The 12,753-nt window shown below is 44.3% G+C and overlaps 1 protein-coding gene across 4 annotated transcripts in view; it reads right to left on the bottom strand.

Annotated features, from left to right (window-relative positions):
* LOC106016886 (uncharacterized) overlaps window positions 1–12,753 on the bottom strand; it is a 538,115-nt gene that overhangs the window by 19,688 nt on the left and 505,674 nt on the right. For all 4 annotated transcript variants that reach the window (XR_011807933.1, XM_072035211.1, XM_072035213.1 and 1 more), the window contains 2 exons: window positions 11,994–12,188; window positions 5,313–5,413 (listed from right to left, as the gene is read on the bottom strand). Coding sequence is in view for 3 of the 4 variants with exons in the window: in XM_072035211.1 (XP_071891312.1) it covers window positions 5,313–5,413; window positions 11,994–12,024 (132 nt within the window). In the remaining variant the exon portion in view is untranslated. The remainder of the gene's footprint in view (window positions 1–5,312; window positions 5,414–11,993; window positions 12,189–12,753) is intronic.

Genomic DNA, 12,753 nt, shown 5'->3' with positions numbered 1-12,753 from the left:
GCCTAGTCCCCTGCACATAAAACAAAAAATAAATTAAAACCAGCTACAGCATGAGATTTACTTAACAAGCCAGCTTTCAATCTCTGCTTATGACCACTGCTTCCCCTTGTGGCCCCCTGACTATAAAAAAGCCCGCTGTATGTTCCTATAGCTCATCTTCCTCGGGGTAAGGGTAAAAGCGGCTTCTTTTCCACGGTAGCAAATGGAAAAAGCTCACTTTTCAGCACAAAGCCAAGGCAGAGCGGCGGGCTGGATGTGTAACGTGTGCCTCTGCAGAGCGGATTCAGGGAGCTGAGCAGGCAGCCGGGGCATTCCCCGGTACCTCTCTTCCCAAAGAGCCAACTGGTATTCATGAAGAGCATGTGCCATGCATTTATATTCCATCCAAGAGTTACAGGAGGCCTTTATTTCTCCCTGGTTTTTAAACCCACTGCTTTAACTCTGATTATGCACCCTTTTTCCAATGCCCACCACTTATTTACTGCTGGTGTGCTGACATTCCGCAGCATCTTAAATACCCTCATGCTTCCAAACGAAGAAGGCAATTGACTTGAAGCTAAAATGACAAACTTGTTCTCCACCTACTGAAACAGCACTGAAAGAGCACTTCTGTAGGACGATGAAGCACGGGAAGGCAATGTTTGGAGCGAGCTGGCAGCGCCCTGCAGGGATGGTGAACACAGCAAGGGCAGCCACTGTCCCTGCGGCCACCGCCCGGTGTGGCAGTGCAGCTGGTGGCCCTGTCCCCTCGTGTGGTGTGGAGAGAAGAAGGGGCTCCTTCTGGGCACTGCCTTACTGCTGGCCTCTTCTTTCTCCACCACAGACAGAGCTCAATATGTCTTTCAGCTCTGTGCAGCCAAATGAGACCTATGAAAAACTTGCTCAGTGTCAATTATAATTACTGAAGGAGGCAATCAAACATTACAGCAATGGGGACCCCTGAAAAGCTTAAGACAGGCAACTCCCACCATGGCTGTCAACAAATGCTAATTCTCATTAATGTATATGTAACTCTTAAATGGTGCAACGGTGTTAGCTATTAGTATTAGGTAGTAGCTAATTAGTAGTAAGTAGTAGAACTGGTTAAAGTTACAGGATGGAAAGCAGATGCAGATTGGAGGGCTCAGCGCTGAGCTTGTGATCACTGCTGGTGATAATTTTCAGCATATTTTTGCATACTCAAGAACCTCCGAATAGCAGGCGGGGAGGGTTGCCAGAACGGCTCCTGGGAGGCGCCGGTGGCTCAGGGCCCTGATGAGCAGAGCGATCCCTTTGTGCAACTGGGGAGGACTGAGTCAGTGCCCTGCACACCGGGCTCGCACCCCGCGCCTTGCAGAAGAGGGGACGATTCACCTCCTCTCACCTCTTTGTGCCCAGCGACCAGGTACCTGCCCCGGGCTGGTCACGGGTGCAGCACCAGCAGGGATGGTGCGAGCAGGCACTACCCTTACCGTTACAGTCACCACAACCACTGCCATCACTGGTACTGGTCCTGCGACCACTAGCACCGCTGCCTGCCAGGGGCACAGCCAAATGCTGCCCATGCTGCCACGCAGCGCGGCCCCAGCCTTTTTGTGAAGCATCTCTCCTAACACGAAGAGCCATGTATTTGTAATGACAGCAGTAAAAAATAAAAATAAAAAACATCCTGAAAAGCATAAACCCAGGCCATTACCTATTATAACAAATTGAATTGGATGTTCCTTACCTGAAATTTCATGAGCAATTAGCAAACAGAATTATCCACAAATGCATGTATGTCCCATTATCCTTGTAGCCATTTCAACAGCTCCTACGTTACAAGCCTGCAGTTTGCTATCTAGCAGCTCTAGCAGCCCCAAACCACAGCTTTTTCCTTTTTTTCATTTCTCTTTTAACATGAAGTTCATGGCAGCCAGTGTTTTACCACCTGAACACTGGGGGAGGAAAAAAAGCAAGGGGGAGAGGATCAATATATACAGTATGTTTATATTCAGCAAGAGCATGTTGCAGAGTGGGGAGCTGGGATGTGTTTGCATTGTCTGTGAACGGATCCGTAGTGGCGCTGCAGCTGGAGAAATAATGGAAGATCAGGGGACTGTCTTCGGTGACAAACTTTCATCTGGTAAGTTACAATTATATCGTAGGAAATGATACCTTAGACTGCAACTAATTTGTGAATCCCAGGAAGGGCAGATCACTGATTCTCCATCAGGGCTGCAGAACCTGATCTATAAAAATTTGGGCCTCAGCAGGAGGTGGTGTGTAAGTGTGATTTGCATTTCAATTCCTAGTCCACCACAACCTTTAAATCTTCCTGCAGCACTATCACAATGGAAATTTTTGTTCTCAGTGTGCTCAAAATACATATTAAAAAAGAACAAAAATCCTAGCACAATGGAAGTCAGTTGTTAATGGGAAAGAACGTGGCATTTATGCTCAAATTGTTTCACAAAACACCATTACATCAGAGTCTTTCATCATTTTATGGGGGATCAAATCCCCTGACACCATCTTCAGGGACTTCATGTGGTGCTCATCACTATCATTCCACTTCCACAAACACCACAGCCCTTTCAATTTTTATCTGCCCAGAACCCAGAATATGTTACATTATTTAGTTTTTGTAAGAAGCTTTTCTGTATGAAGAATTCACAACAAATAAAAGCCATTTCCCTGAAAAAACGAGCTTATGAGTGACGGTTAAGGGAATTTTGGGCAGGCCCCCAGTACAGGAGGTGAGAGCAGCTCTGCCATCCTTCCTGCTGGCTGATGGCACAGGTCCAAGTGGCCCTACATTGCGCAGCCAACAGGGCTGGCAATGACAGCATGGTGCTCACGCTTTTCCCCAAAAAACTTTATGGGTCGGACTATGAACCCCGTATTCATGCGGAAGATGAGTTATTCATAGAAGTAGGAAGGCTTCCCAGCGCTGCCACTGAATCAGGAAACAAGCCTGCAGAGAGAGAGGTAAAAAATCTACTATAGCTCCACCAGCCAAGGAAATATTCCACGTCAAATGCTCTCAGCCTCTTAACCCAGTGTCAACAAAGACAAGTCTTCATGCCCTTCCTGTGTGTTTGTGAAGCCAACTGAGACAAAGTCTTTGAGAGGAAGCCAGCGCACAGAGCCGTCCATGGGCCACAGCCGATGATTATTAATGTTCTGGCAGAGCTCAGATGCCTCTCCTTGCAGCGCATGGAGCCAGGCTTTGTCCCAAAAAGGCACACATGACCACGAATTCAAATTTACATTTATTTTGGCAATTTGATATCTCTTTTCCTATGTGTGGAATTTTATTGCCACTTACTCAGATATGGCTAAACTTAGCAAGCCTTTCCAGGGACACGTTCTCCAGCTGATTGAATTTCCAGGCTCCAAGCCTCACAGCCCAAGTGAAGGGCGCGGGAGTTTGTCTACCAGCAACAGGAGAACATCAAACATGTCGCAAGCACTCTTCCAAGTTTTTTCTGCTTTTGCAGTTGATATGAACTTTCTGTTGACTTCAGCAGATACAGGCCTTACTGAAGGACATTTTTTCTACCTACCTCTTCAAGACACTTTCATTCCCTCACTCTAATTTGCCACGTTGGGACCCAGTGATTTGCATTATTGCACAGAGATGCATCCTGGCATTTGCAAGATTGCAGCACTTTCCCTGTGAATTTTCATGCAAGCTGCCCCCCTGTGACAAAGGGAAAGCAAATCTCCCCATGAAGGTTACAGCTCTTCTTGAAACACACTCAGTGAACTGACTTGTTCCATATCCTCTGCCATTTTTGAGTGCCCACATTCGGAGCCATTTACACGGGGATGATTCTACAGCATGACAAGACATTGATTCTCTCCAAGGTTTCTAAGCTGGGGTATCCCAAACCATCATGTACTTTTAGGAACGTTTGCTTGCACTCCACTGAATTGATCGAGCCAGCCCAATCAGAGGATTTCAGACTGAAACAAAGAAGCCTTAAGAAGCCTGGTCCTGAACGTCCTGCTCAACAAACCAAACTAAACCCAACCCAACCCAACCCCCTCAAAATAAAAACAAAACCCTCATACAAATCAAGGGAAGTTTGTCCAATGCAGGATAAAGATTTTTTTTTTCTTTTTGTTAAGGACACAGCCTTGCTAATAGCATGGAAAGCATTCAGAAGTATAGATCTTACCAACTGCTCTTCAGCTTAACATCTCTGGCATTCAAAACATACAACTTCTGTGTTTGTACTACATTTCCCTAACAGCTTACATCGAGGCCAAATAGACAGCATTCTGCAAAGGTCTTCTAAAATAAGCTTATTTAAAAGAGCAAGGTCAATGCCCAACATATGTCAGATTCTGTGAGTGGAAATCAAAGAGTTAGGAGCAAATGGAATATGTCAGAACTCAGTGGTTTTCTATGCCAGGCTCTTTTACCAAGTTCACGTTTCTGCTGCCAAAAACAGTAACAATCCCATCATATGGACTTCAGCTTTGGGAAAGTGTCTAAAAAAAACCCACCCAGTGTCTGTGCATGGGCTAGTTAGCTCAATAAATAAAACTAATGCATAGATAAATGTTTAGCTGGACATGCTATCTATTTTCTATATAACTGTATTTTTCTTTTAATGGGACACATGCTGATTCCACGCTTCAGCCTTAGGCTCTATTAAAATCAGATTTAAAGCATTAGTAATGTAGTTAATTCCATTTATAATATGCACATCGTAAGAAATGAGAACATTAAAATAGAAAAGTATGTATAAATGGGATTTAAGAATTGTTTAAAAACATTCTGCTCCATTTTGATCTTTGTAAAAAAAAAAAGGCAATTTTTTAAATAAAAAAACTTTGCTCTGTGCTGATAAAGTAACACTGCCTAGTCTTTTAAACCGTATCTTGCAGCACAATATTTGTGATTTCAATTAAAATATGCTATTGTCACTTTAGCCTCCCTCTTTGGTATTTTAAATTGATCCTAATGGCTTTGCCTTCAGTGATTTGCGTCCCATAGTGAATCCCTGTCACTTACAGCACCTCCCACTATTGCCCTCCCGAATAATCACTACCAGATAATCACTTCTTCCCCTTTCTCCCAACATTATTGCTCGCTTCCCCTCTGACTCTGCATGCTGGTACAGTCTGCAAACTATTTGCTCTTTAACATCTTTAACATATGGCTTGTTGCTCTGGCACACAACAGAGAGGGATTTAAAAGAAGGATAAAAGCTGCTTGAAAAAGGCCAAACTGATGGCTCTACAGGTAGGCTTGTGTCTCCCCATGGCCTGTTTTCCTGGCTGCAAACTGAGGGAAAAAGAGTGGATTGTGATGGAAATCCCTCTGGCTCCGTACTCACAGCTTGGGGCCTGGCAGGTGCTGACAGCGCAGGTCCACGTTCAGCTGGGGCTTGCTGCTTGCTAACGGAGCTCTGCGAGATGGAGACCGTCCGAGGCGGACCTGTGTAGGAACACAAAATTTCCATGGGACACTTTGCCCCCAAAGATGCCACCAGCAGGACCCCCAGAGGCTCTGGCTGAAAGCTGACCCCAGAGCTGCCCCTGTCCCCCGCACCGGACCCAGCAAAGCTGCCCTCACGTGCCCGGTACGCACAGGAGGAAACCATAAAGCTTTCTCCTTCGGAGAGGAGGAGCCTTTCTCCTTTGCTTTTCATGGCTCTCATTATTAATTGAAGAATCATTTAGCTTGCATAATTGTCCTCTGCCATACATAATTCCAGCCTTTCTCTTTAAATTGCCTTATTAAACTAAATACACTTTTTTGTTGTTGTGACTCCATCCATCAAAGCTTCTAGATGGACAGTCAGTGTCACAAGAATAAAAAACAAAACAAAACAAAAAAAATATTAAGAAGGATCTCTTTATGTACATTTATGAGATCTACCACCAGGTGACTCCATTCTAAAATATCCATATTTTTGTAAAACAAAATGCTATTTCTTTCTTGCAACCTGAACATCACAATAATCTTCCCCCCCCATCCCCAAGATTCAGCACTCTGAAAAAATGCTGTTAAATAAATAGCGCTCTTACTTAAGATAGGAACATTTTTTATTTTATTTTTTTGACTAGCACATGAAAATGTATTAAAGCGAGTCAGGGATTTCCAGAACAGCCTGATCTGTTCCTGTCTAATCAGACCTGATTAATTCAAATCAAACTGCAAACCTCAGTTTTATTTTGCTTTAAAAACTCAAGATCAACAACAAATCAGCGGTATGGAGATATCACAGAGGCAGTTAACACGGGAAGCCTACAGACACTGAGCCTCATGTAGTCAAATGGATATGATTAAACATTTGGAATCATTTATTAATATTTTATATATTCAAATATATACAGAGCAGATAGGACCAGTTAGACGGATGCTCTTCACAGGGGACTTTATTATATTTATGCCTAAGAACAGGAGATCCAGCTCGGGTGTCAAAGGGTGTTTCTTCAAAATAGAAAAAATATTAACAACTAATAGGGTTATGTGGGAGGGTTTGTAAGTAACACCAAACTGTACTAAACCATGCAATGATCTACACAGATAATCAAAGTGTTTGTGAGATAGCGAGCACGGCAGAATAAATAAAAAAGGATAAAATAAAATAAACCAGTCTCACAAATGCAAGATTGCAAATGCAAAATAGGTAGCCCTGCAAGAAATGTTTCAGAGATTTACTGAGCCGTTATTTCGGTGGAACACAGATTCATGTAGGCTCTCAGACCTGACCAATTTAATCCACATCAGACCGGGGAGACACGGGGTCAGGAGGTTGAATGTGGATTTGGGCACTTGGCACAGCTGTTTTCCTTAGGTGCAATACACTTGTCACTAGTGGTGGCATTTTGCATTTGCTCCATGGCGGCATATGTGCTTGCCACATTTGGGACCCATTATATCTCTTTACCCTCCAGCCACTTCCCTTCCTTTCTTGTTAGCTGCACGTCCGTACACTCCTCCATACTCTTTCCCTACATCGCAGTGCCAGCTCTTTGCCCCCTCTGCTCGCTCTGCTGGCTCCACGTACTGCCTGCGTGCTTTACAAGCTCCCCGTATTACAGCCGTCTGCAGGCAGGGGTAGAATTTTTATACGTACTGCAGAATGCACCCGTAGATATATGCGTGTATACACATACACACACAGATGTTCTATAAGGAATCGTAGCTATTCCATCACTGAAATACCTACCTATTCAGAAACAATTTTGCTACGAGGGAGAGCACACATAGACAAAGAAAAGTTGAAGAATTGCCAAGGAAATCTTTCAAAGTGTTGCATAAACCCAAACTTGAAGCAAAGGTGAAAAAAGGGAAGGGGACAGAATATATGTTCGCATTTCAGCCTCTGCAATTAAAAACACAGTTACAGCAACAGCCCAGACCAATTAGTGTATGTTGATATATTGGCTTTCAGATAAAACAGCATCTGACTGCATGTACAAAAGAGGGAGTTAAGCGTTTCTTCTTGTTTTGTGCACACTGCACAGACAGGACTGACTGCAGGACTTGCTTTTGTTCACTGTTGGGTCACTGCAGATGACAATGACAGTTAAGAAGTTTGGTTGATGTCTCATTTTGGTGGGCCATAGTCCCAGCCTCCTCTTTCAAATTCACGGTGCTCCCTCTCAGGGCACTGGGACACTGGTTCAAAGGAAAAAGTCTCCGATCTGGAGAGATGAGCTCGCCTGGACAAGTTCCCAGCTAAGCAGTGACTGAGCCCAGCAGAGGTGGGCACCCCCTGGAGGTGTGGGTGTGCGGCCAAAACAGGAGCATAAGCTTCAGAGAGAAAAGCCTTCGCATTCTTAATGAACAAAAAAAAATGTACCAGCCTCTGCTTTGTGTTTTCTTAGCTAAAACTATGTCCTAGATGAGCAGTATTCAGCTAAAGCCAGATCTCCTCCTTGTCCCCCTCCAACCCAGAGCATCCCGGGGTTTAGGAACCTTGCATGTGGGTGCACAGATGTGAGCCAGGCTGCTGCACAGGGTCCCTGGGAAATGCAGATCCATATTCAGCTTTTTCTTTCCATAGATACAAGCAAGTTTAGCATCAAAGTTTTCAGTTCATAATATAGCTCCAAACTAATGAAATAGGAAAAAAACTGAAACTACTCAGCTTTGGTTTGCTTCTGTTTTCATTAAGTTTTATCTTCTAGTATTTTCTAAAATCTTGACCTAAGGAAGCAATCACAAAAACCCGTAAGGGAACGGGTTATTTTTATACAGCGGAGAGGGCACTGAACTACCTGCCCGATGTAGCTGCTGTTTAGCGACACAGCCAAGCCTTGATCTGCATGTCCTATATCCCAGGCCTGCTGTTTTTAAATGCTACTCAAAGGCAGCAGTTGGGAAAAGGATGTTACAGCCGTGGCCTGCGTGGGCTGGCATCTCGGGGAGCGCCGCTTCTCTCGGCAGCTGCTCGCAGCAGCGATATCTCTCACCTGACAATTGCCTCGCTCAGCAACAGGTCAGGCCAGCAAAATCCCTCGCCTGCTTTCAGACTCCCTGAGTATCAGCAATGGAGCGTGAATTGCCTCTGGCTTTCTGTGCAGCCCCCACTGCATTAATGAACGGTGTGACATAAAAAATAGCCGCTGACAACAAAATCCTTTCATAAGTCCTGATGCTTTTGGACGTGGCCCTCTCTTCTCCCACCCTCCCTTTACACAGACAGGGAGAAGGCTTAGGAAGGAGGTCCAAAAATCAGGGAATAGTTGGTCTTCTCTTTGAGGTGACCACTTGTGAATAGGCCTGGGAGGTCAGTGTGCTCCCATTCAGATGCACGGCTTTGAGGGAGTTCACTGAAGAGACAGAGACCAACTGCAGGTCACCAAGGGACAGGGTTTTCATCGGTACCTGTTGCTGCAGAGGAGGAGGTCACTTTACCCTCCAGTACAAGTGACACAAACAAAACTTCATAGCTGGGCAGGACAGGCAAGAGACTGGAAAACGCCTGGCCATTTAATGTAAATAGTTCCAATATGCACATACATTTCATGCCATCTCACCGCCCTTATGAATGTTAGGAATGTGAAGTAGGTAGGAGGCCCCTCTCAGCACTGAGATGTTCACAGCTTACAGCAACGCTCCCCAAGTACAGCCCCTGGGCAGGGGAAGCTTTTGAAAGCAACATCGGACAGCCTTGTTAACTGTGGCCATCCCTGACAGAGCCAGCAGATCTCAGCGTTACAGCGCAGGCCCTGCTCGGGTGGGAATTAGGCAAGGAGGCTGAGCTGGCCTCTCGGTGCTTTGCACTCGAGGCACGCCGTGCTCCATCTCCCCAACACACAGGTGCTGCATTCCTGCTGAGTTTTGTTCAGTGGTGCCCCAGCCACGCCAGAAAGTAGCCCTTCAGGAACCAAACCTGGAAAGCTCCTTGCTGAGGAGCCTGGTAATAAAGCTACAACCTGCAGTCTGGGTCAAGGTTTTATCAGCCATCAGGATCGGAAGGGAAAAAGCACTTGTAGTGAATGGCCAACCCAACTGCTTGGAGAAAGGAGTCGATTCAGGCTGCCAATATTGGCTCTTACACAGATAATAAACTAGACTGGCCTTTCTCCTGACATCACACTTCAATCAAAAACTTTCTCGCAAAATGTCACTTTCAAAGTTGCAGCTTTAAAAAAAAATGTCTTTATAAAAAATTCATGGCCACAATGATCTGATAATGCAGCTTTCTGATACCAGCAGATGTTTTGTCTAACATGTTCCCTGAAGCTGTACTCTGTGCCTTCATATCTTTCATTTCCAGTTGCTATCTGCTGACTGTGGGATGTCATGTACGTACCCTATAGCGATGCGCAGCAATTCGCATCTAACACCGCCGTGCGTAATGAGCTTCACAAGATGCTTGTCGCAATAACTCCGCACTTCCCCAACCATATGGAACACAACACTCCAAAGCCCACAGACACTTTTTTTTATTACAGTTCAGATCCTTAAAACATAATCTGTGTGATGTCTAGTGAATGTACGTGAAGAGCTGCTGAAAACAAAGTTAACACTTGTTCACATCATCTGTTACAAATGTCCAATTTGGGACAATAAATTTCCTCGGAACCTGTTCTTTTGCTGACTCGTTGCTTTATCTTTTTTCTCTTTCTCTCACGTCGTTTTTTTTATGAACTATGCATATGTATTAAATGGGATTTGTTGTCCCTAGATACCAATTTGCATAAAGTGCAAGCCATCATTGGTTGGAGAGAAGCAAATTACTTCTCCAGCAAGATCACACTTCTTTTTTTTCCTTTTTTTTTTTTTTTAATTTTAACAAACCGCAGGCAGAGGCTGTTAACAGCACTTAGCCAGATATGCAAAGTATCACTTTTCTCAAAAGCAGCTTGATCAATGAGCAAAAAAAAAAAAAAAAAAAAAAAGAAAGAAAAAAAAAAGAAGAAGAAGAAAGGGAAGGTATTATTCAGTTAAGTACAATGCAGAAATGACCCAAGACTGAGGCAGCTAACCCAGCCATTCACCTGTAACTCGAGCTGCCTGCTTCCCAGTAAAATACAATTCAAGTATGGTTTGGCAGCCAGGACACAAAGCAAAACACCATGACTGAGCAGAGCCTCCCAGAACCACCATTACCTTTTCCAAGCGTGCTCAGTGCATTTACAGAAGTCCCAAGCTCGCTTGGTAATTTTACATGTTGCTCAGCTCCCCGTCAGGAGCCTTCATTGCTCATTCACATCCCCCCACATTTACTCGCATTGTGTCTCTGAAGAACTGTGCAAATACTGGATTGAAATATGTTTAAACGTGCAGGGAGGCTCTCCTCTGCCCTCCCCTAATTTTTCTGGCTCCCGGGTGCCAGCGGTGCTCTGCACGATGGCAGCTGCCATCCTAGCTGGTTTTGGACAATCACAAACTCCCTTTCTAACTTATGTTCCTCATTGTGCACACCTGTGACACGTTGGCAGGAGCCTCAGTGATAACACTGGCACAGATTCGCAGGTTCAGAGCTAGCCCTGTATCAGCTCTGTACTCTTAGGGAGGAGAAGAGAGTGAGCCAGGGGAAATTACGGTGAGGGGATTTTACAAATACTTCAAGAAACAGATTATCTAAGCAATCCTGTGATGCACAGAATGATGTAAAGGCTTACCAACCTACTGTTAAAAGGATTTGCAAGGCGTGAGCCCGGCACAGTTAAAATGTGTGGGGTATTAAATGCACTGAAGAGAAGAAAATTAGCAAGGATGTTGAGCTGCAAAGTCTCCAACTAGGTCTGAACTTCTCAAGGATTCAGTGCTGGGACATTGCTTGAGGTGTGGGGGAGAATGGGTCCTCTCTAATCATCAGCTTGTATTCTGTTGAGCTCTCTAAACATTGCGGGATCTGCGTCTTAATAAATGTTTGCTCACAATTTAATCCCAGATCCATCAGCATCATGTGCTTATATTGTTTTACCTCTAAATTTAACAGATGGATGGCACTCTTTCAAGAATGGTTCCTGAGATCATGGAGGATATTATTAATTCACCATAGAAATATCACAATTAATCTGGACAATGGTGATGACTAGATGCTGAGGTGCCTTTCAAGGAGTTGTGGTTGTCAAAAGAACAAGATAGGAGCCAGTGTTTATAAATTGTCACGAGGGAGTCTACATTTCCTTGGTACCTTCAGCATCTACCCAACAATACTCAAACAGCCACGGATTTTATGCTGTGTGATGATTTGAAGGTGGAAAAAATAGTTTCCGTCTGCAGAAATATTGGCATCTTCTTGCGGCTTTTGCAAAAAGGCAAAAATCCCACAATGTCACACATCTCTATTATTAACGTATGCCGCCTTGTTTCCGTATTTGTATTTGTCACATTTAAAAGGAATAAAATAGAATTTCAGAGAAGATCTTCATTCCCAAATGATCACAAAAGCACAAAGAATTCATACAAAGATTATGAGAAAAAATCACAAGAGGAAATTAAGTGCGAGCTTTGAAAACGGGGCTTTTTCGTAACCAAGGGCACTGCCAGTGTTAACCAAAGCAAGCACCGTGGGACCAGGTGAAATCATGTTTGGGACACTTACCCTCAGATGCACTGAAGTACACGGATCTCATCTCTCTGAGTCTGCTGTCTTTAAAGGCAGGAAGGATCAACAGCGTTACCTCCCCAGCTCCTCTCGCTTGAAAGCCCTGGCACGCTCAACTGGCAGCTCAAGGAGGCGGTGTCTGGGCGCCGCTGTACAGGTGCATCTGCAGCCTGGTGGCTCTGGAGACAGACCCTGCCCAAGAAATAGATTGCTAAAGCTTAGCAGAACACAGCGTATGAGACCCAACTGTACAGTAGGCACTAGATAACATGCAATCATGGCCTCCTACTGCAGCAAATTCCACATAAACCCAGGCCTTTGAAAGAGAAGTAGTAAAAAAAATGTGTTTTTCTCCTTCCTTATCTGTACCTACTCCATTTTACCTAAGGCTGGCTATTAGCTCAGCTGGTGATGTCACTTACTTCACTGGAACCTGTTATCATGAAAGATTTCTCACAGGATTTTCCATTTTGTTAGCTTTGTGCTTTGTGCAATGTTGTATTTCATTCCATTAGATAAAGGGTTAAGTAATTCACGTTTTACCCATATAGACTAAGTTATACTCCCTGTGGGTTGCTGGCTTCCTATTGGCTAGAACGATGACCTTGGAAACAGACAAAAATGATGCATTGTTGCAATAAATATTATAGCTTGCACCTGTTTCTAATTAAGTCTGCCAAACAATTTCAGAGATACTGAAAAGAGAAATGTGTTGGCTTCTAATCGGGTGTTCGTTGCTGTTTGATCTGGATTATTC

The sequence above is a fragment of the Anas platyrhynchos genome, chromosome 3, assembly GCF_047663525.1.
Source record: "Anas platyrhynchos isolate ZD024472 breed Pekin duck chromosome 3, IASCAAS_PekinDuck_T2T, whole genome shotgun sequence".
NCBI lineage: Eukaryota > Metazoa > Chordata > Aves > Anseriformes > Anatidae > Anas > Anas platyrhynchos.
This window is presented reverse-complemented; position numbering and strand designations above follow the sequence as displayed.